This window comes from Henckelia pumila, chromosome 3 (genome assembly GCF_033568475.1).
Source record: "Henckelia pumila isolate YLH828 chromosome 3, ASM3356847v2, whole genome shotgun sequence".
In the NCBI taxonomy this organism is placed as follows: domain Eukaryota; kingdom Viridiplantae; phylum Streptophyta; class Magnoliopsida; order Lamiales; family Gesneriaceae; genus Henckelia; species Henckelia pumila.
The window spans coordinates 124,430,866-124,452,029 of record NC_133122.1 but is presented as its reverse complement, the minus strand read 5'-3'; the positions used below and the strand labels follow the sequence as shown (position 1 = coordinate 124,452,029).

Here is a 21,164-nt window from a genome sequence, read left to right as displayed (position 1 = left end):
CTAAATACTGGGGAATATATAAAAGTGAAAACAATCACTCAGGTTGTTTGGAATTGCGGGGGAAGTGAGGGCTAAGTCAGGAGGGCTGGCACTCTTGTGGTAGTTCAGAGCTACATTTGTATCGCTATGAAGCATCAACTACCTCAACTAAGTATTCGAAGGTTGCAGCAGTCGGTAATGAGTTTTAATTAGATGGTGAGGATGCGAACTAACCATAAGAGTATAGGTTTCACGTAATATGCTAAAAATAGAAGTATTTCCTAGCCCAACCTCCAAGAGATTCAAAGCGGGTAGACCTTTAGATTAGACAATTCCGACAGCTATGCTAAAGGCTAGAGAGGCAAGAACTTCTAACTCAACAAAAAAACCTTGTAAACGCGAGCAGGAGAATAGAGATCGGTCTGTCTTGTCTTAGACTAGCCCTACTCCATCCATCTTGGCTATCTTGAGCTTATTCATAAGCTTGGCCTCCATTCTGCCTGAAACTCGTCCTATAAATAGATCTAATTGCACTTCACGCTTCGCGTTCTTTACGTCTTTTGGTCTGCCACCAGAACTTGGCTGAACCATCAAGATACATGACAGCCGTATTCACCGACGCCTCCTCGGACTACGTCCGACAAGCCGCCGAAAAGGATGGGCAAGGAAAGTAAGAGGCGAAGGCATAGTTATAGTTCTCTTTTTTCTCTCAAATAAAAAAAACCTCATTGGCGCCAAGCGTGAGGGAATGCTAGACGTTTGGTAATTTATCCTCCAGCTAGGATAAAGGATCCCATTGACGCGGCTAAGCCCATGCATATTGTATGGACCTCTGGTCGCACAAATTGCATAGTATCATAAATCGCTAATCCGGGTATTACCCATCCGCCAGGAGAGTTTATAAACAAATACAGATCTTTAGTATCATCCTCGATACTGAGATATGATATACCATAAGACCAATAAGTTGATTCGAGTATGTTTTCTGACACTGTCTATACTTTAGATCCTTTGTATCAAAACAAGATGAAAAGAGATCCTTATGAGATGAGATCCTTCCGAATGAACTAATACAATGCCTAGAATTATTATTTTATTTATTTATTTTCGTTTTCCTAATTGAAGAAATAATTGGAAAATAAAACAGCAAGTACAAAAATGAGTAATAATCCCCAGTAGAGACTAGTACGATTCAATTCAACATTTTGTTCGTTCGGGTTTGATTGTGTCATAGCTCTATAATTCGGGATTAGGTTTATCGTTGGATGAACTGCATTGCTGATATTGACCCCAAAAAGAAGACGGTAGGTACAGCTAGACCATGAACAGCCAACCAGCGTACTGTAAAAATTGGATAGGTTCGATCTATAGTCATTTGATTAGGGCCTCCTAAAATGATCTACTAAATTCATCGAGTTGTTCCAAAGGATCAAAACGGCCTGTTATTAATGGAATTCCTTGGCGGCTATCTGTGAAATATTCGTTTGGCCGAGGGCTTCCAAATACATCGTAAGCCAAACCGGTACTCACAAATAACCAACCAGCAATGAATAGGGAAGGTATAGTAATGCTATGAATGACCCAATATCGAATACTGGTAATAATATCAGCAAAAGAACGTTCTCCTGTGCTTCCAGACATGCTCAACTCCACATATTCTTGTACAGTCAAAGGGGATCGATTCCGTAAAAGATGAGATCAGTAAAAGGCAATCACTGAAATTTTATCTTTGTAGGATCATCAATATAGTGCCGAGGGCATCTTTAGAGTATACCGAATCAGTATAGCTCTCCTTCTTCTGACACAGCAACGCTATTTGCATCAGTATCGAAAGGAAGTGTAAAATAATTGATTTCTTGCTTTCCTTTAACCTGTTGATGTAAAACAATGCTGTATTTAATAGAAAATTCTTACAATGAAAGATAGTTTCATATTTTCACAATTTTAAGTAGATGCGAGCTCTAGAAATTTCTTTTTCATGATTGTAGAGACAGTTTTTTTCTTTGTTGGAATTCCCCTTCTCTCATTTTAAGGAATTGGTTAATCGTCCAGTAACAAATACGAGTAGTAGATTTTATTCGCTGAAAGAAAGCAATAAAATAAATAGTTGTAATGCGGATATCAATCTAAATCTTGATCTATTTACAAGGATGAGGCTTTATTTTCAAATTAAATATGGAAAGAAAAAATGTCAAAATTGTATTCCATACAAATTGAATTCACAATTAAGAATTCAAAAAGAGTTTCATTTTTGAATGAAGTTGGATATTCATAGGACCCGAACGATTATGGCAAGGAAAAGTTTGATTCAGAGGGAGAAGAAGAGGCAAAAATTGGAACAGAAATATCATTGGATTCGTGGATCCTCAAAAAAAGAAATAAGCAAAGTTCCATCGTTGAGTGACAAATGGGAAATTTATGGAAAGTTACAATCCCCACCGCGGAATAGTGCACCTACACGCCTTCATCGCCGTTGTTTTTCGACCGGAAGACCGAGAGCTAACTATCGAGACTTTGGACTATCCGGACAGATACTTCGTGAAATGGTTCATGCATGTTTGTTGCCAGGAGCAACAAGATCAAGTTGGTAAGGATTAACCTTTCAGTTCATTTCTATGGTCAATGATCATAAAGGGCGGCCTCTTTACCATTCTGTATAAATAGGCTATTCTATTTGTACAGATATGGTAGAGGGGCATATTCAATTCTTGTTTGTCTATTAGTTTTGACTTCTTCTCTTCAGCGCGGGGTAGAGCAGTTTGGTAGCTCGCAAGGCTCATAACCTTGAGGTCACGGGTTCAAATCCTGTCTCCGCAACATCTTTATTTTTTTTATCCAAAAGTGGATGTTTGGATCTGTTAACTATCCCCCCTTTCCCTTTCGTACCATCCCCCAAAAAGGGGGGATAGACTCACTACACTATCACGACCGACTATACCCAACCCTTTAAAGAGCATATTAGAGCATATTCAAAAACTTACTTTATCTTGGGCGGATAGCGGGAATCGAACCCGCATCTTCTCCTTGGCAAAGAGAAATTTTACCATTCGACTATATCCGCTTTTTTGTTTTTGATACATACATAATATTTCCACACATAATTATATCATAATATATATTCCTTATACCTTTCCTGAATCCTATTTGTGCAGTGTCGGGCCAGAGACTCTGTTCAGAGTGATTCCAATTATTTTATTAATTCCAAAAATTGTATTTTTGTTCATCCAAGAAGTTTGCAAGAAGTTTGACCCCCTTTCATTTTCTTTTTTTGGGGGTCATTTATTTCGGTTTTGGATTTGGACGAATAGGTTCAAGAGATGAGAGAATTAAGGATACCCACCAGAAAGACTAACCCAATCCATAATGATGTACCGGAAAATAAGACATTTTTGTTACTTGACCAACCATCAGGAGAAGCAAATACGACGGGTACGCTAATCAATAAGATTGATGAAGTAGCAATTAATGCAAAAACAGCGAATTGGAAAAAGAGTCATGCTTTTAATCCTCCAAGATACCAACAAATAAACTATACCATTTGATCCCTTTATCAGACAAAAAATTGTAATAAAATACATCATCAAGGGATTTTATTTTAGTTTTACCACGAATCGATTGGACTTATTACTATCCCTTTCACTCGATTCGTACATGGAAGGGAAATGTAATTTTTGTTTTTTATTTGACAAAAGGGCATGCTGGATTCTATATACGGATAGATAGATCGGTAGATTCACACCTGAGATTTTTCTACAGATAGTAGTGGCATCCACCCCCTATAGCCATGTTCTATTCGTAGGAATAAAATAAAAATTGTCTTTCGGAGAGATGGCTGAGTGGTTGATAGCCCCGGTCTTGAAAACCGGTATAGTTTTGAACAAACGACTATCGGGGGTTCGAATCCCCCTCTCTCCTCTTTTTTGCTCATTGAATAGATTTATTTCTATTGGTATTGGTTTTAACCGGATTGGTATCAGAAAAAAAGGGGAATGGCTCGGCTATCCCACCTAGCCAAGCCAGAAAAAATAGAAAAATAGATTAGATAGAAATGAGTTGAAAAAAAAGGAATACGGTAGGAACTAGAATGAATAGTGCAGTAGCAATAAATGCAAGAATATTTACTTCCATAATATCATCGGTTTTTTTACTTAACAATAACTCGGGATTTAATCCCATAGAGATGATAAATCTTTCGTCTGTAAATTCAATGAATTACCTCTCGAATTACCACGAACTTTTAATAGGTGTCAGGGTGGTAGATCGCCTGGGCTTAAGTGCCGTGAATTACCACGGGCTTTTAATAGGTGCCTGGGTGGTAGATCGCCTGGTCTTAGGTGCGGTAAATTACCACGGGCTTTTAATAGGTATCAGGGTGTTAGATCATCTGGGTTTAGGTTCCGTGAATTACCACATGATTTTAATAGGTTCCAGGGTGGTAGATCGCCTGGGATTAGGTGCCCTGAATTACCACCGGCTTTTAATAGGTGCCAGGGTGGTAGATCGCCTGGGCTTAAGTTCCCTGAATAACACGGGCTTTGAATAGGTGTCAGGGTGGTAGATCGCCTGGGCTTAGGTGTCGTGAATTACCATGGGCTTCTAATAGGTTCCAGGGTGGTAGATAGCCTGGGCTTAGGTGCCGTGAATTACCACGGGCTTTTAATAGATGTCAGGGTGGTAGATCGCCTGGGCTTAAATGAGCGCCAGGGTGGTAGATCACCTGGACTTAAGTTTTTACAATCATAAGGAGACCAAAATAGTTTTCATTCATACAATAACAAGTATAATTTTACAAAGAAACTTGGTTCAAGAGTAATATGACTTTAGATGCACAGTATTCCAGGGTCTTTGTAGAGCCTTGCCTTCATTATTCTCCAGGTACCAAGAATTTTTTTTCCAGTCCTTCGAACGATTTTGTTCGGTCCTTCCCACTTAGCTTCCAACTTCCTCACTTCTCCTGCCGGGTTTACCTTTTTTAACACCAGGTCTCCTATCTGTAATTCTCGAGGCCTAACCCCTTGGTTGAAAACCTTCATCACCCTATCCCGATAATCTTCCATCCGCACAGCAGTCCTTTCCCTTCTTTCTTCAATCAAATCCAATTCATGTGCCCGGACACTGGTCTCTTCTTCCTGGTAGATTTGTACCCGGGGAGATATTTGCCCGATCTCCATTGTTAACACCGCCTCAGACCCATACACTAAACTGAAAGGTATTTCTCCCGTGGATGTCTGACATGAGTGGTTTTTACGTGTTTTATTGCATCATTTTGCATTTGTTTTGCAAGATTTCATATTGTTAAGTCAATTCATATTTATTATTGCATATTTGTTTCATTCGGATCACTCCTCATGATTTTTGGTTTGTTGTAGGCAAAATATGGAGAAAAATAAGAGTTTGAGCACGGAACAAGTAGGAATCACGAAGCATTAATGGTCCAAAATTTATTTTTGACACTAGAGTGATCCAAATCCAATCTACACCATCCAGATTTTAGTTTAGGATGTTTTAAAGCTGTTGTCAAAATTTTAGCTCAATCCGATGGTTAGACTCAAGTTATGAATTTTAAAAAATTATTGCGCGCTGCAAAAAAATAGGGGCACGCCCGAGCGGCCATTTCTTACCGCTCGGGCGCACGTGCAAATAAATTTCACCCTGGGACAGAATGTTATGGCGCTCGGGCGGCCATTTTTTACCTCCCGAGCGCTCTCACGATTTTGAAAAATTGTATTTATCGGGTATTTTGAAAGGAAAGAAGTCTGGGGCCATATAAATAGAAGAAAGAATGACGTTTTGAGGGTTCCACTCATCAGAAACGCAAGAGAGGAGGCGGCCATCCAAGGAGAAGAACGAAAAGAGGTAGAAAACTTGAAAAAATCAAGAACCGCAAACACTAGTTTTCTCTTTTCTTTTTATTTTAATTTGTTGGGATTTAGGGGATCCTACCCCCAAAACTATGTTTTGAATTATTCTTGAAGATTGAATTTGGTTTTTAAGAATTCTTGATTATATTATTGTGTTTATTGCAATTTTGGAGTTTGATCAACTTTTTATTGATTTTATGTCTTATAATTATTACCGAGAGGAGATTTTATGACATGATAGGGTAATATAATCCATGGATCTACAACTTGCATAGAGATATGAGGTTGGATACATGTTGATAGTCATAGTCCACCAGGTCGAAAGCTAGAGGATTCCACAAATTGTTAATGCAATTGCAATTGTTAAATAACACAAGGAGACTTGATTATTATAATTTTTTAATTAGATTAATATAGCTCGAGAGAGTATATTGATAGATTAGAGAATTTCGTCAAAAGAATGGCTTGATAATTGAAATTCAATCATTAGAGAAGAAAAAGGGTAGGTGAACCGAGATCCTAACAATCATTTATTTATTTTCTGAACTTAATTTATTGTTTTTTTTATTTCATATTTTTATTTTTTTATTAATTTTTTCTATTTATCGTTTTAATTAACTAAATAATTATACTTGAGATGAATTTGTCAAACATCAATCTCTGTGGGACGATACTCGTACTCATGTACACTATATTATTACTTGACTCATGCACTTGCAATTTATTCAAACTTAATTGATAGACATATTTTAGTTGATTTTCGGTGTTAGTATTTGATCGATCAAGTTTTTGGCGCCGTTGCCGGAGCTTTAATAGACAATTTTTACTTCTTGTTATCTTTCGTTAAATTTTTTTATTATTATTTTTTATTTCTTTATTCTATTTTATTCCTGCGTGATCTATCTTTTCTATTTTATTTTTGCAGGAATTCATCTGGTGTAATACATTGAGATGTTCCATCGACAAGTATTCACGAGTTTTACCCAGCAACATGGAGAGCCATTCTACGCAACATGGGAGAGATTCAATAATTTGGCAAACACATTCCGGTATCATGATTTCTCCAATTATTATCTTCTTAAAGTTTTTCTTAATTTTTTGGATGCAGTGACAAGGATATGGGTAATTAATGGAGCTTTGCAAAATTGTTGTCCACTATTTTGCCGAGATGATGATAGTGCGATACACATATTAGAGGATATGGCAGAATTTGACAACCACCGATATTGGGATCTTACACCACAGATTTGGAGCCATCAATACCCACAAGATACTCATTATCCAGATTTTTCAGACCAACCATTCGAGCTTCATGATGAGGAGATAATTTGTTCTCAATTGATCATACATTCACTAGAGGATATGGTGAGCAAGTACGTGGCCGTGACCGAGCGAGCTATAGAATATCTAATCAATTCTAGATGCCACCTTGAGGAGAAGATAGAGAATCTCAAAATATCAATTCTCCCTGAACGCCGAGAAAATGAAATGAAGAAAGATACTCAAACAGTGATCCCCCAAATTTGGTTCGATGATGATGACTCAGAGAACCATGATTTGGAGTGCAAATTAATTCATGTTGAAGATCTTGAGGTGTTTGAGTCTTCTCTTCCCATTGAACCTCAGCCATAGGAAGTTCTAAAGGAGACAATATATGAAGATACACTGCCAACACCAATTTCACAAGAGTTTGTTCTCCGAGAACCTACAGAGATGTTCTCTTCTCAGGTTTATCAACTGCTATGGAGTGTTGTTGAGGTGACGAGCTTAAAGTGTAAAACTCTGGCCAAGCTTGAGGGCACATGGAATAAAGACCCATTGGTGGTGTCATATGACACTTACTTTAGGCGTCAACCACTTTTTTATGAGTGCTTCTGAGGGTCAAGCCGAAGACTAAAAATCAGGCGCTACTTGGGAGGCAACCCGAAATTTTTACTTCATTTTATTTTATTTATTTAGTTTTAGTTTTTATCTAGTTGTTGCTTTATTTTGAGTTGATCATGTTTAATCCCTCAAAATTTTTTATTTGCAAGGTGAATACATGGGAATATTGATGGCCTACAAGATGTGGTGCAACAACAAAAGATGGATATACACCACGATGATTGATCAGGGGAGTTTTTCGTTTCAATGTTTTCAATGTTTTATGTTTGCATTTTGTTTTTGTTATGCATGCATGTTTTCTTTCTCTCATTTAGGAGTTGCCATTTTATATTTTGCATTGGGGACACTGCTAGATTTTAGTTTGGGGAGGTTGCATTTTATGTTTGTTCATGCAAAATGTTATGTGATTGCATATAGTTTGTCTTCTCATGCATGTTGCCGATGGATGAAACCATAAAATCCAATAATGATTAGGGATAAATTTTTTGAAATTTGTAGCCTTTGAAATAATAATAGACCTTTGGATTGATTGTGGACATTCATTTGCACTATAGTTCAACTGGTGAAGTGCACTAAGAAAGACAAAATTTCAGTGGCTAGATCATTTCACGACACTAAGGGTTTTTCGAACTCGAACTAATACCTTGTGATTTTAGTTGAATCTACTAATGAATTGATGATTTTGGAAAGTGAATGATTCATAGCGCACTCAAAATTTTGTTTTTAAAAAAATGTTCCATCCGGGCTTTATTAGGGATTGAAATCCTAATCCCTAAATCACAGCTAAGTTTGCGGATTTAATGGGGCATGAAAAACTGATTTCATGCAAAAATAAATCCAAATTTTTAGCAAAGATACTCCATCCGGGCTATAGACGAGGGGATTGAAATCCGAATCCTATCAAAGTTATAGCTAAGTCTGCGAGTTAAATGGGGTATGAAAACATTTTTCATAATTCCATTTGGGCTTGATTTGGGCTTGAAATTATAATCCCTAAATCTGAGCTAAGTTTGCGGACCAAATGGGATTAAAAATTTACTGGATGTAAAATCCGGTGGTGCGTAATTAATATCTACGGATCATTCATTGTTAACTATTTTTCTGGAAATTCCAAAGGAGGTGAAAAGGTGGAAATAACTGAGAGAACGGGTGTTTAAGGGGTAGATTTACCCTGATGTGTAAATTAGATCTTTTAGCTCAAGTAAACAGAGTCTTTTCGAAGTGCATGAAATTGGAGCCGCTACACACACACTCACGTTTACATGAAATCTGAAAGACACATCATGATTTAACTCTAAGGAAGTGAACTTATCGGAGTCTTGAAGTGTATGGGATCATCCATTTGTTAGTGTGTTGCATTAGTTTGAAAAATTGTGTCTTCATGTTATTTTATCACCTATTTTGCTCGAGGGCGAGTAAAAGGTTAGTTTGGGGAGGTTGACATGAGTGGTTTTTACATGTTTTATTGCATCATTTTGCATTTGTTTTGCATGATTTCATGTTGTTAAGTCAATTCATATTTATTATTGCATATTTGTTTCATTCGAATCACTCCTCATGATTTTTGGTTGGTTGTAGGAAAAATATGGAGAAAAAGAAGATTTTGAGCACGGAACAAGTAGGAATCACGAAACATTAATGGTCCAAAATTTATTTTTGACACTAGATTGATCCAAATCCAATCTCCACTATCCAGATTGTAGTTTAAGATATTTTAAAGCTGCTGTCAAAATTTCAGCTAAATCCGACGGTTAGAACTCAAGTTATGAATTTTTCAAAATTATTGGGTGCTGCAAAAAAATAAGGGTGCGCCCGAGCGGCCATTTCTTACCGCTCGGGCGCACCTGCAAAGAAATTTCACCCAGGGACAGAATGTTATGGCGCTCGGGCGGCCATTTTTTTACCGCCCGAGCGCTCTCGCGATTTTGGAAAATTGTATTTATCGGGTGTTTTGAAAAGAAAGAAGTCTTGGGTCACATAAATAGAAGAAAGATTGACGTTTTGAGGGTTCCAATAATCAGAAATGCAAGAGAGGAGGCGGCCATCCAAGGAGAAGAACGAAAAGAGGGAGAAAACTTGAAGAAATCAAGAACCGCAAACACTAGTTTTCTCTTTTCTTTTTATTTTATTTGTTGGGACTTAGGGGATCCTACCCCCAAAACTATGTTTTGATTTATTCTTGAAGATTGAATTTGGTTTTTAAGCATTCTTGATTATATTATTGTGTTTATTGCAATTTTGGAGTTTGATCAACTTCTTATTGATTTTATGTGTTATAATTGATACCGAGAGGAGATTTTATGACATGATAGGGTAATATAATCCATAGATCTACAACTTGCATAGAGATATGAGGTTGGATACATGTTGATAATCATAGTACACCAGGTCGAAAGCTAGAGGATTCCACAAATTGTTAATGCAATTGCAATTGTTAAATAACACAAGGAGACTTGGTTATTACAATTCGTTAATTAGATTAATATAGCTCGAGAGAGTATATTGATAGATTAGGGAATTCTGTCAAAAGCATGGCTTGATAATTGAAATTCAATCGTTAGAAAAGAAAAGTGGTAGGTGAACCGAGATCCTAACAATCATTTATTTATTTTCTGAACTTAATTTATTGTTTTTCTTTTCTTTTATTTCATATTTTTATTTTTTTATTAATTTATTCTATTTATTGTTTTAATTAACTAAATAATTATACTTGAGGTGAATTTGTCAAACATCAATCTCTATGGGACGATACGCGTACTCATGTACACTATATTATTACTTGACTCATGCACTTGCGATTTATTCGAGATTAATTGATAGACATATTTTAGTTGATTTTTGTTGTTAGTATTTGATTGATCAATGTCCTTGGGGTAGTACGATAAGCCCACTGTACACCAGGGATCTCATCCACCCAGCATTTACCAGTATCGAAAAGTCGAGTCTGCAATGATCGGATGAGTGTCTGGTTGGTTACTTCGGTTTGCCCATTGCTCTAGGGATAGGCCACCGAGGTGAAGGCCTGCCTTATCTTCATTTCAGCACACCAATCTTTTATATTACGTTTTTGGAATTGCCTTCCATTGTCTGAGACCAGCTTCCGAGGTAAACCAAATTGGCAAAAAATGTTCTTTCAGATAAAACTCAACACAGCTCCTTTAGTGATTTTGGCCAAAGGCTCGGCCTCTAACCATTTAGAAAAGTAATCCACTGCAACCAATAAAAATTTCTTTTGCTCGGGTCCTATAGGAAAAGGCCCCACAATATCCAGACCCAATTGATCAAACGGGAAAGATGCCCACACCGTCTGCAACTCTGTCGCCGGTTTGTGAGAGAAGTTCCCAAACCTTTGACATCCTTCACAAACTTTGACCAAAGGCTGGGCATCCTACTGTAGAGTGGGCCACCAATACCCAGCTAGCAAAGTACGCGGGCCAAGCTTAGAACTCCCTCGTGATCCCCGCAGCACCCTTCATCTACTTCTTGTAGCACATACCCTACTTCTTCACTGGCCAGGCATCTCAATAGGGGACCCTGAAAGGACCGCTGATATAATTTTCCATTTAACAAGGTAAATCGAAATACCTGTCTTTTGAGCTTTCGAGCTTGTATCTCCTCCTTGGGAAGGATCCCTCCCTGCAAGTAATTGACGATAGGAGTCATCCAAGATTCTTCTCGGGTCTCCTCTGCTCCTCCTTATATAGCCATCACTGACCCTGACTGTTGTATCACCTCCCGGCTATCAATATTGGTCAGAGAGGATGCCATTTTGGCCAAGGTGTCTGGCTCGGAGTTATGCTCCCTGGTAATTTGTTCTAGGTTCCAACTAGATAATTCACTTCCTTGTTGCTTGACAAGCCCCACATATTCCCGCAACCTTTCCATCCTGATGCTGAAGGTTCCCTGGAATTGCTGCATTACCAGCTGAGAATTATAATATACAATCACATGCCCAACTCCTTCTTCTCGGGCTAATTTCAACCCGTAATCATTGCCTCATACTCTGCTTCATTGTTGGATTTAGAAGGATGCAATCTCACTGCCACCTTGGTCTTCTCATGGGTAGGAGAGATCAAGATCACTCCCACCCCGTTTCTTTCCAAACCACTGGTTCCATCTACAAAAACTCTCCACACCTCTTCCTGGCCAAAGGTTATAACCTCGGTTAAGAAATTCGATAAAGCTTGTGCCTTGATGGCGGTTTGGGTCTGGTATTCTATGTCATATTCTCCCAAATCCATTGCCCATTTAACCAACCGGCCTGAATCATCTGGATGAGTCATCACCTGGCCCAGGGGACTGTTGGTCAGTACTTTGACCGGGTGAGATAAGAAATAAGGCCTGAGTTTCCGGGCTGCAAGGATAAGAGCCAGGGTCATTTTCTCCATTTCACTGTATCGGGCCTCGGGTCCCTTCAGAGCATGGCTCACATAATAAACGTGCTTTTGATACCGTCCTTCTTTCTTTATCAGCACAGTATTCACGGTGTGCTCAGTTGTGGAAAGATATACCAACAACTTCTCCCTGGTCTCTAGTTTAACCAGGATTGGCAGATTCGCCAAGAGCTCCTTTAATTCTCGGAAAGCTCATTCACAATCTTTACTCCATCCAAACTTCTGAGCCTTCCTCAACACTTGAAAGAAAGGGTATCTTTGATGGGCAGATCGAGCAATGAACCGAGACAAGGCAGTTACTTGAAAGGGTAGCTTCGATGGGCAGATCGAGCAATCTTCACTCCATTCAAACTTCTGAGCCTTCCTCAACCGCAATACCTCCCTGATGGATGTGGGCGAGGGCATCTCCTTCAAGATCTTCACTTTCTCCGGGTTCACCTCTTTTCCTCTCTCAGTTACCACAAATCCGAAAAACTTCCCGCTATTAACCCCAAACACACACTTAGCTGGGTTAAGCTTCACCCGTACCTCCGCAAGGTACCAAAAGTTTCCTCCAGGTCAGAGATAAAATTGTCCCGGGTCCGGTACTTCACCAAAATATCATCCACTTAGACATCTACGTTCCTGCCCAATTGGATTTGAAAAACCTTATCTATCATCCTCTGATATGTGGCTTCTGCATTCTTCAACCCGAAAGGCATAACCACATAAAAAAATGTTCCCCCCGAAGTGATAAAACTGACCTTATCCTGATCCTCCGGAACCAAAGGGATCTGATGGTATCCCTGATAAGCGTCCATGAAGCAGAGCAGTTCAAACCCAGAGGTAGAATCCACCAATTGATCAATCCGGGAGAGAGGGTAACAGTCTTTTGGACATACTTTGTTCAGGTCTCGGAAGTCAATACACATTCGCCACTTTCCTGCGCTTTTAGGTACTAACACTACATTAGATGGCCAAGTAGGAAATTGTACCTCTCTGATGTGCCCTGCTCCCAGGAGCTCCCGGACTTGGTCAGCGATGACCTTATCCTTTTTTGTTCTGAAATGTCTCCTCTTTTTCTTGATAGACCGGGAACCAGAGATAATATTTAGCTCATGCTTTGCCACGTGAGTCGGGATCACGGTTTACTCTTTGGGAGACCAGGCAAACACATCCATGTTCTTGGCAAGGCAGGTCCTTAGCTGATTAGCTAAGTTAGGCTCCAAGTCCCGGGCCATCTTAGCAACCCTCCCTGATTGCCCAGGCACTAACTCTACTCCTTCATACTCTTCTTTCACTTCTCCCACCGTACATACTTCTTCCCGGCTGGGATCATCCCCTCATTTCTCTCCTTGGGCTCTCTTACTATCCACCGGGATGATATCAGCATAACACCCCCGGGAGGAGGGCTGATATCCTCTTACTTAGCCAACTTGATTTCCTGCTGGAAATTTGATCTTCTGATGGTACGCTAAGGCAACATCCATGAAGGAATTTAGGGCTGAACTTCCTATAATGATATTGTAGGAAGATGGGGCCTCCACTACAGTGAAGAGAGTCATGACGGTGTTCCTTAAATCACCCGATCCCAAGGTGATGGGCAACCACGTTTCCCCTCTAGGCCGGATAGTGTGGCCTGCGAACCCATATAAAGCAGTTTCACAGGGTTGACCTCACATCCCCGCAAGTCTAGTCACATTTAATGCTTTCCCATCATATTTAATGATGTGCAGATAAGCCCATACTATGCAATCATTAAAAACCAAGGCATCGGGTACAAATACCATGCTCTTGGACTTGGGTAAGTGATGAGTGCATTTTGTATGCATTATTTCGTGATATTTTTATGTCTATTTTGTATTCATTAATATTGTTTTTATGTTTTTTTATGTGTTTTAGTGCATGTGTGTGTATTTCACTCTCCGGATTAATTTTGTAGGAAAATGGATTTTTGAAGAATGAATTAAAGAGAAGCCTTGGTAAAAAAATTATTTTTAATTTTAGAGAGCTCCAAATCCAATATTTACCTTTCAAAATGAATTTCAATATGTTTTGAAGTTTTTGTCCAAATTTCAGCTCGATCCGATGGCTAGAACTTGAGATATGATTTTTTCAAGAAAATTGCGCGCGGGAAAGAACACATGCATGGACCTAGGAATGGACCTGGCATGGGGTCCATGCACATCGCGAAAATTTCAGAATTGGGACAGAAAATTGCTCGCTCGAGCACCTCTTGAGCCCGCTCGAGCGAGAATTATGGACAGGAAAAAAATAATACAGAAGATCTCTCGCTCGAGCGCACCTTGAGCCCGCTCGAGCGGGACGGCGTGCAGAATTTTTATTTTTGGAAACTCTTATTCGCAAAAGATGAAATCTTTTGAAGATTTGGGGCGTATAACTAGGCTTTTTATCTTCAGTGAATGGTTCCAAACGTATTCTATCATAGAAGAGAGGCGGCTACAAGCTTGGGAGAGAAAATTTCTCTGTTCTTTCTTATTTTCTTCTTATTTTTTTTAGTTCATGATTAAAAACTTTGTTTAAATCATGTTTTCATTTATGGAGTAGTTTTTTCTTTTGATCAAGGCCACGAGATTGGGCCGGACAAATTTATGTAGAAAGTTTGGATGTTTTTTTGGGATTTTTTAGAGTTGATTTTATTTTATTGATTGTCATATTTATATTTTTCTTGTGAATAGTCTGATCAACTGTTTGCTTGCTTGTTAATCGATTTCAAGTCGACAAAGGAGGGATTGATTTTGATCATTTTGATAATTAACACATGGTAAAACCGACTAGACATAGAATTCAGTTTCAGTGTGCGGTTTGGGTGTAAACTGAATTTTCACAAATATTTAATGCATTCAAATTTGATTAGAATTACGAAAGATTAATCTTTCAAAATTTAAGTAGGTTTGATTGTTCTAGAAATAGACATTTGAACAAGATAGGAGAATTCCCGTGATCTAAGATTAAATCTAAATCCTAAATCGACTACATGTTACATAATTTTTCTGGTACCTACGTGTGTCCTTGATCTAACTTTTTCCATATTTGAAGTTAATACAAAATTCTTGCTGCGTTCTTATTGAGTTTAATTTTATTTGCCATTTAAGTTTTTAGTTATAAATCTGAAAATTCATCTCTTTTATTGGTTAGTCTATATTAAGTAGAAATAATTATATTTTGGTACTCATTCATATACAGTCCCTGTGGGTTCGACATCTGAACCTTTGTCTCTTTACTATTACTTGACCTGGTATACTTGCCAGTATATTTCTATCACACCGATTTAAGCGGTCATTAAGGGACATTCATTATCACTTATTGCAATTGTTTCGCACACACTCACTCTCCAAAATTTTTAAGACCACTCCATACATCTTAATCTGACTTAAGCATCGGAGTGGCGATGCCAGAAATCCTTCCGGCTCCCCACTTACGACTTTCCTTTTTTCTGATGCGTAGATATCATCTCCAAGAAGACGAGGAAGCTCACTGATTTATAGCACGGGGCCATACACACCTCCCGGGAACTCATTTTATGATAATCCCATCATTGGCGCTGTCTGTGGGAAAGTGAGTTCAAGGCGTAGATATGACTATTATTGATGATCCAGAAGGCTCTCAATAGGCGATGGCCGCAATTCAAGAACAAAAGGATGCTATGGTAGACGCTGCAGTGCAGAGAGAATAGGCTACACAACGGCGAGTGGGAGAGGATGGCCAATGCAAGGAGAAAGAAAAGGAGTTAGAAGGAAAGAGTGGAAGGAACAAGTAGAAAGAAGGGGAAAAGGAACAAGAGCCGAGGCCAGAAAAAGAGAAGGGCAAGGGAGGACAAAGCAGCATACATCTAGAAGAGAAGAGAAATTCACATGTTGAGTCTGTGAATATTACTATGGCAGGAGAGCTGGAGGTGTTGAAGCAAAAGATACAGAAACTGGAGAATACTTTTTCGCGGGAATCTTTGCGAATAAAAAACTTGGGCTGCCCTTTCTCACCGGAGATCGTCAAGTATCCACTGCCCGCCCATTTCAAATCTTCCAAAATTAAGGAATACGATTTCAGCACTGATTCGGAGGAGCATGTGGCTTGGTTTGAGAATGTGGCCATGTTACATTTTTATGGTGATCAAATCAAGTGCAAGGTGTTCTTAACTACCCTGGTGGATTCCGCTCAAAGATGGTTCAAGAACTTGGAGGTGGGTAGTGTCAGGAATTTTAAGGAATTTCGGGAAGTCTTCTTGCATCACTTCAACAGCAGTAAGCGGTATAAAAAGACTACTCTCAGTGTTTTTGAGATAAAGAATCTGGGTGAGGAGTCTTTGAGGGCGTATATCAAGAAATTCAATAAGATAGATCTGGAGGTTCCTGCATGTGCTCTTGAAACTAAAATCAGCGCTTTCACACAGGGACTTAAGGAAGGGGAGTTCTTTCGATCTTTGGTAAAGAAGGCTCCTCGGAACTTTGAGGACCTCTTGGCTCGTGCTGAGAAGTATATCAATATGGAGGAAGCCCAGCGGCAGAAGAGAGAGAGACAGGAGAGAAGGGAGCAAGGAGTAGGGAAATAGGAATGTTCAATGAGGGAGCAGACCTGATCATCCCGGAAAACTCTCGTTATATGCTTATCAAAGGACAACCCGGGACCGGGAAGTCCACACGTGTGAAGAAGATATCCCGCCCATGCCTCAGAGAAAACCGGGGAAATATTGCTCGGTCCATCAGGTAACCACTCATGATACCGATGAATGTCGGAGGCTCATGACGGAGTAGGGAAAATCTATACCCGAGAAAACAATACATTTGGACAAGAATCAGCGGGGACTCCCCTGGGTCCCAAGGACCATCGCTCGGAGGCATAACAAACTTGAGCCTCATAAGGCTTGGGAGGTCACACCTCGGAGGCCTGACAAAGAAACCCGGGGGAGGGACCTTCTAAGGGGGTGATTAATATGATCTCAGGGGGATCTAAGGATGGGGACTCTAACAGGGCTCGCAAATCTTGGAGTAAGAGGGAGGTCCTGGGGTTAGAAGCTCGGAAACCAGATTCCTATCCTGTTATTACGTTTGAACCGGGAGACTTGGAAGGGGTATGTTTTCCTCATAACGACGCCATGCTTATCAAGGCGCGGGTAGCTAATTATGATGTGAAAAGAGTGTTCGTAGACTCTGGGAGTTCCGTGAATGTTATTTTCCAGGAGGCTTTTCAACAAATAGATTTGCGGGGATGTGAGGTCAACCCTGTGAAAACTGCTTTATATGGGTTCGCAAGACACACTGTCTTGCCTAGGGTGGAAGTGTGGTTGCCCATCACCTTGGGATCGGGTGATTTAAGGAAAACTGTCATGACTTTCTTCATTGTAGTGGAGGCCCCATCTTCCTACAATATCATTATAAGAAGGCCAGCCCTAAATGCCTTCATGGCTGTTTCCTCGGCGTACCATAAGAAGATCAAATTTCCAGTAGACAATGAAATTGGCGAAGTAAGAGGAGATCAGCCCTCCTCCCGATGGTGTTATGCTGATACCCTCCGCGTGGATAGTAAGAGAGCTTGAGGAGAGAAAGGAGGGGATGATCCCAGTCGTGAAGAAGTATGTGCGGTGGGAGAAATGAAAGAAGAGTATGAAGGAGTAGAGTTAGTGCCCGAGCAATAAGCGAGGGTTACTAATATGGCCTGGGACTTGGAGCCTGCCATAGCTGATCAGCGGAGGACCTGCCTTGCCAAGAATATGGATGTGTTTGCCTGGTCTCCCAAAGAGTTAACCGGGATCTCGGCTCACGTGGCAAAGCATGAGCTAAATATTATCTCTGGATCCCGGCCTATCAATAAAAAAATGAGACATTTTGGAACAGAAAAGGATAAGGTCATCCCTGACCAAGTCCGGGAGATGCTGGAAGCAGGGAATATCAGAGAGGTATAATTTCCTACTTGGCTATCTAATATAGTGTTAGTACATGAAAGAGCTGGAAAGTGGCGAATGTGTATTGACTTCTGGGATCTGAACAAAGCATGTCCAAAAGACTGTTACCCTCTCCCCCGGATTGATCAATTGGTGGATTCTACCTCTGGGTTTGAACTGCTCTGCTTCATGGACGCTTATCAGGGATACCATCAGATCCCTTTGGATCCGGAGGATCAGGATAAGGTCAGTTTTATCACTTCGGGGGGGGAACATTTTGTTATATGGTTATGCCTTTCGGGTTGAAGAATGCAGGAGCCACATATCAGAGGATGATGGATAAGGTTTTTCAAAGCCAATTGTGCAGGAACGTAGAAGTCTACGTGGATGATATTTTGGTGAAGTCCCGGACCCGGAACAATTTTATCTCTGACCTGGAGGAAACTTTTGGTACCTTGCAAAGGTACGAGGTGAAGCTTAACCCAGCTTAGTGTGTGTTCGGGGTTAAGAGTAGGAAGTTTTTGGGATTTGTGGTAACTGAGAGAGGAATAGAGGTGAACTCGGAGAAAGTGAAGATCTTGAAGGATATGCCCTCTCCCACATACATCAGGGAGGTACAGTGGTAGACCGGAAGGATCACTTCCTTGTCCCAGTTCAGTGCTCGATCTGCCCATCGAAGCTACCATTTCTTTCAGGTGTTGAGGAAGGCTTAGAAGTTTGAATGGAGTGAAGATTGTGAACGAGCTTTCCGAGAATTGAAGGATCACTTGGCAAATCTGCCAATCCTAGTTAAACTAGAGCCCGGGGAGAAGTTGTGGGTATATCTATCCACAACTGAGAAAGCCGTGAATACTGTGCTGATAAAGGAAGGAAGGTATAAAAATCCAGTTTATTATGTGAGCCATGCTCTGAAGGGACTCGAGTTCCGATATGGTGAAATGGAGAAAATGGCCCTGGCTCTTATCCTTACAGCCCAAAAACTCAGGCCTTATTTCTTGTCTCAACGGTCACAGTCCTGAACAACAGTCCCCTGGACCGGGTGATGACTCATCCAGATGCTACAGGACGGTTGGTTAAATGGGGAGTGGATTTGGGAGAATATGACATAGAATACCAGCCCTTGACCGCCATCAAAGCACAAGATTTATTGGATTTCTTAACCGAGGTTATCACCTTTGGCCAGGAAGAGGTGTGGAGAGTCTTAGTAGATGGAACCAGTGGTTTGGAAAGAAGTGGGGTAGGAGGGATCTTGATCTCTCCTACCCAAGAGAAGACCAAGGTGTCAGTGAGATTGCATCCTTCTAAATCCAACAATGAAGCAGAGTATGAGGCAGTGATTACAGGGTTGAAATTAGCCTGGGAAGCAGGATCCGGGCATGTGATTGTATATTCTGATTCTCAACTGGTAGTGCAGCAAGTCCAGGGAACCTTCAGCATCAGGGAGGAAAGGTTGCGAGAATATGTGGGGCTTGTCAAGCAACAAGGAAGTGAATTCTCTAGTTGGAACCTAGAACAAATTCCCAGGGATTATAACTCCGAGGCAGACACCTTGGCAAAAATGGCAGCCTCTTTGACCAATATTAATAGTCGGGAGGTGATACAACAGTCAGGGTCAATGATGGATATAGAAGGAGGAGTAGAGGAGACCCTAGAAAAATCTTGGATGACTCATGTTTTCAATTACTTGCAAGCGGGGATCCTTCCCGAGGAGGAGATACAAGCTCGGAAGCTCAAAAGATAGGTATCTCGATTTACCCTGTTAATTGGAAAATTATATCGGAGGTCCTTTCAGGTCCTCTATTGAGATGCCTGGCCAGTGAAGAAGTAGGGTATGTGCTCCAAGAAGTACATGAAGGGTGCTGCGGGGATCACGTGGGAGTTCTAAGCTTGGACCGACGTACTTTTCTAGCTGGGTATTGGTGGCCCACTCTACAGAAGGATGCCCAGCGTGTGGTCAAAGTTTGTGAAGGATGTCAAAGGTTTGGGAACTTCTCCCACAAACCGACGACATAGTTGCAGACGGTGCGGGCATCTTGCCCGTTTGATCAATGGGGCCTGGATATTGTGGGGACTTTTCCTATAGGACCCGGGCAAAAGATATTTTTATTAGTTGCAGTGGATTACTTTTCTAAATGTGTAGAGGCCGAGCCTTTGGCCAAAATCACTGAAGGAGCTGTGTTGAGTTTTATCTAGAAGAACATTGTTTGCCGATTTGGTTTACCCCGGAAGCTGGTCTCATACAATGGAAGGCAATTCCAAGGACGAAAGATAAAAGATTGGTGTGCTGAAATGAAGATAAGGCAGACCTTTACTTTGATGGCCTATCCCCAGAGCAATGGGCAAACCGAAGTAACCAACCGGACAATCGTCTGATCTTTGCAGACTCAACTTTTTGGTGCTGATAAATGCTGGGTGGATGAGATCCCTGGTGTACTGTGGGTTTATTGTACTACCCCAAGGACAGCCACGGGAGAAACACCTTTCAATTTAGTGTATAGGTCTAAGGCGGTGTTACCATTGGAGATTGGGCAAATATTTCCCCGGGTACAATCCTACCAGGAAGAAGAGACCAGTGTTCGGGCACAGGAATTGGATTTGATTGAAGAAAGAAGGGAAAGGACTGTTGTGCGGATGGAATTTAGTAGCCCGTAACCATAATCAGTAATTGGGGGATTAATCATAAATTACTTGAATAGAGTTCGAAAGCTCCGAAGGTGGGTTCGGAAGTTTCGAACAGGATCGGAAGCTCCGATCATATTACGTCGGGCATGACGATTGGCTAGATCGGAAGCTCCGATCAGGACCGAAAGCTCCGATCACCCCTATCCGGAGTCAACAAGTGATATTTTGACACGTGGCAGATCAGGATTTTTGGAAGCTCCGATGGCAGGATCGGACATTCCGATCGAGGTTCGGACGTTCCGATCAAGGATCAGAAGTTCCGATCGTTGTCTATAAATAGAGGGCCGAGGCTTCATTTCCAATTGCCAATTTCGAGTATTTCCCTCTCCTTTCTAGTCTATTCGAGTTGTTCTAGCCTTCCTAGGCTTGACCCGGCAGTCGGCGAGGCGTTCGATAGTCGTAGCAGAGTTGTGCCCAAGTTTTGGAGACATCGACATCAAAGGGCTAACGACGGACGAAGGTATAGCTTTTGCTTCCTATAAATAT

General features: G+C 40.7%; 1 protein-coding gene and 3 non-coding genes across 4 annotated transcripts; 3 read left to right on the top strand and 1 right to left on the bottom strand.

The window, feature by feature from the left end:
• Positions 1 to 2,722: 2,722 nt before the first annotated feature.
• TRNAM-CAU (transfer RNA methionine (anticodon CAU)) lies at positions 2,723 to 2,796 on the top strand. The gene has a single exon. It is a non-coding gene; the product is annotated as a tRNA-Met (tRNA).
• A 173-nt stretch (positions 2,797 to 2,969) lies between these two features.
• On the bottom strand, positions 2,970 to 3,040 carry TRNAG-GCC (transfer RNA glycine (anticodon GCC)). Its single transcript has one exon. It is a non-coding gene; the product is annotated as a tRNA-Gly (tRNA).
• A 761-nt stretch (positions 3,041 to 3,801) lies between these two features.
• Positions 3,802 to 3,894, top strand: TRNAS-UGA (transfer RNA serine (anticodon UGA)). The gene has a single exon. It is a non-coding gene; the product is annotated as a tRNA-Ser (tRNA).
• A 13,154-nt stretch (positions 3,895 to 17,048) lies between these two features.
• LOC140889430 (uncharacterized) lies at positions 17,049 to 17,651 on the top strand. Its single transcript, XM_073297145.1, has one exon. It carries the CDS (start codon positions 17,049 to 17,051, stop codon positions 17,649 to 17,651), a length of 603 nt encoding a protein of 200 aa, XP_073153246.1.
• The last annotated feature ends 3,513 nt before the right edge of the window (positions 17,652 to 21,164 follow it).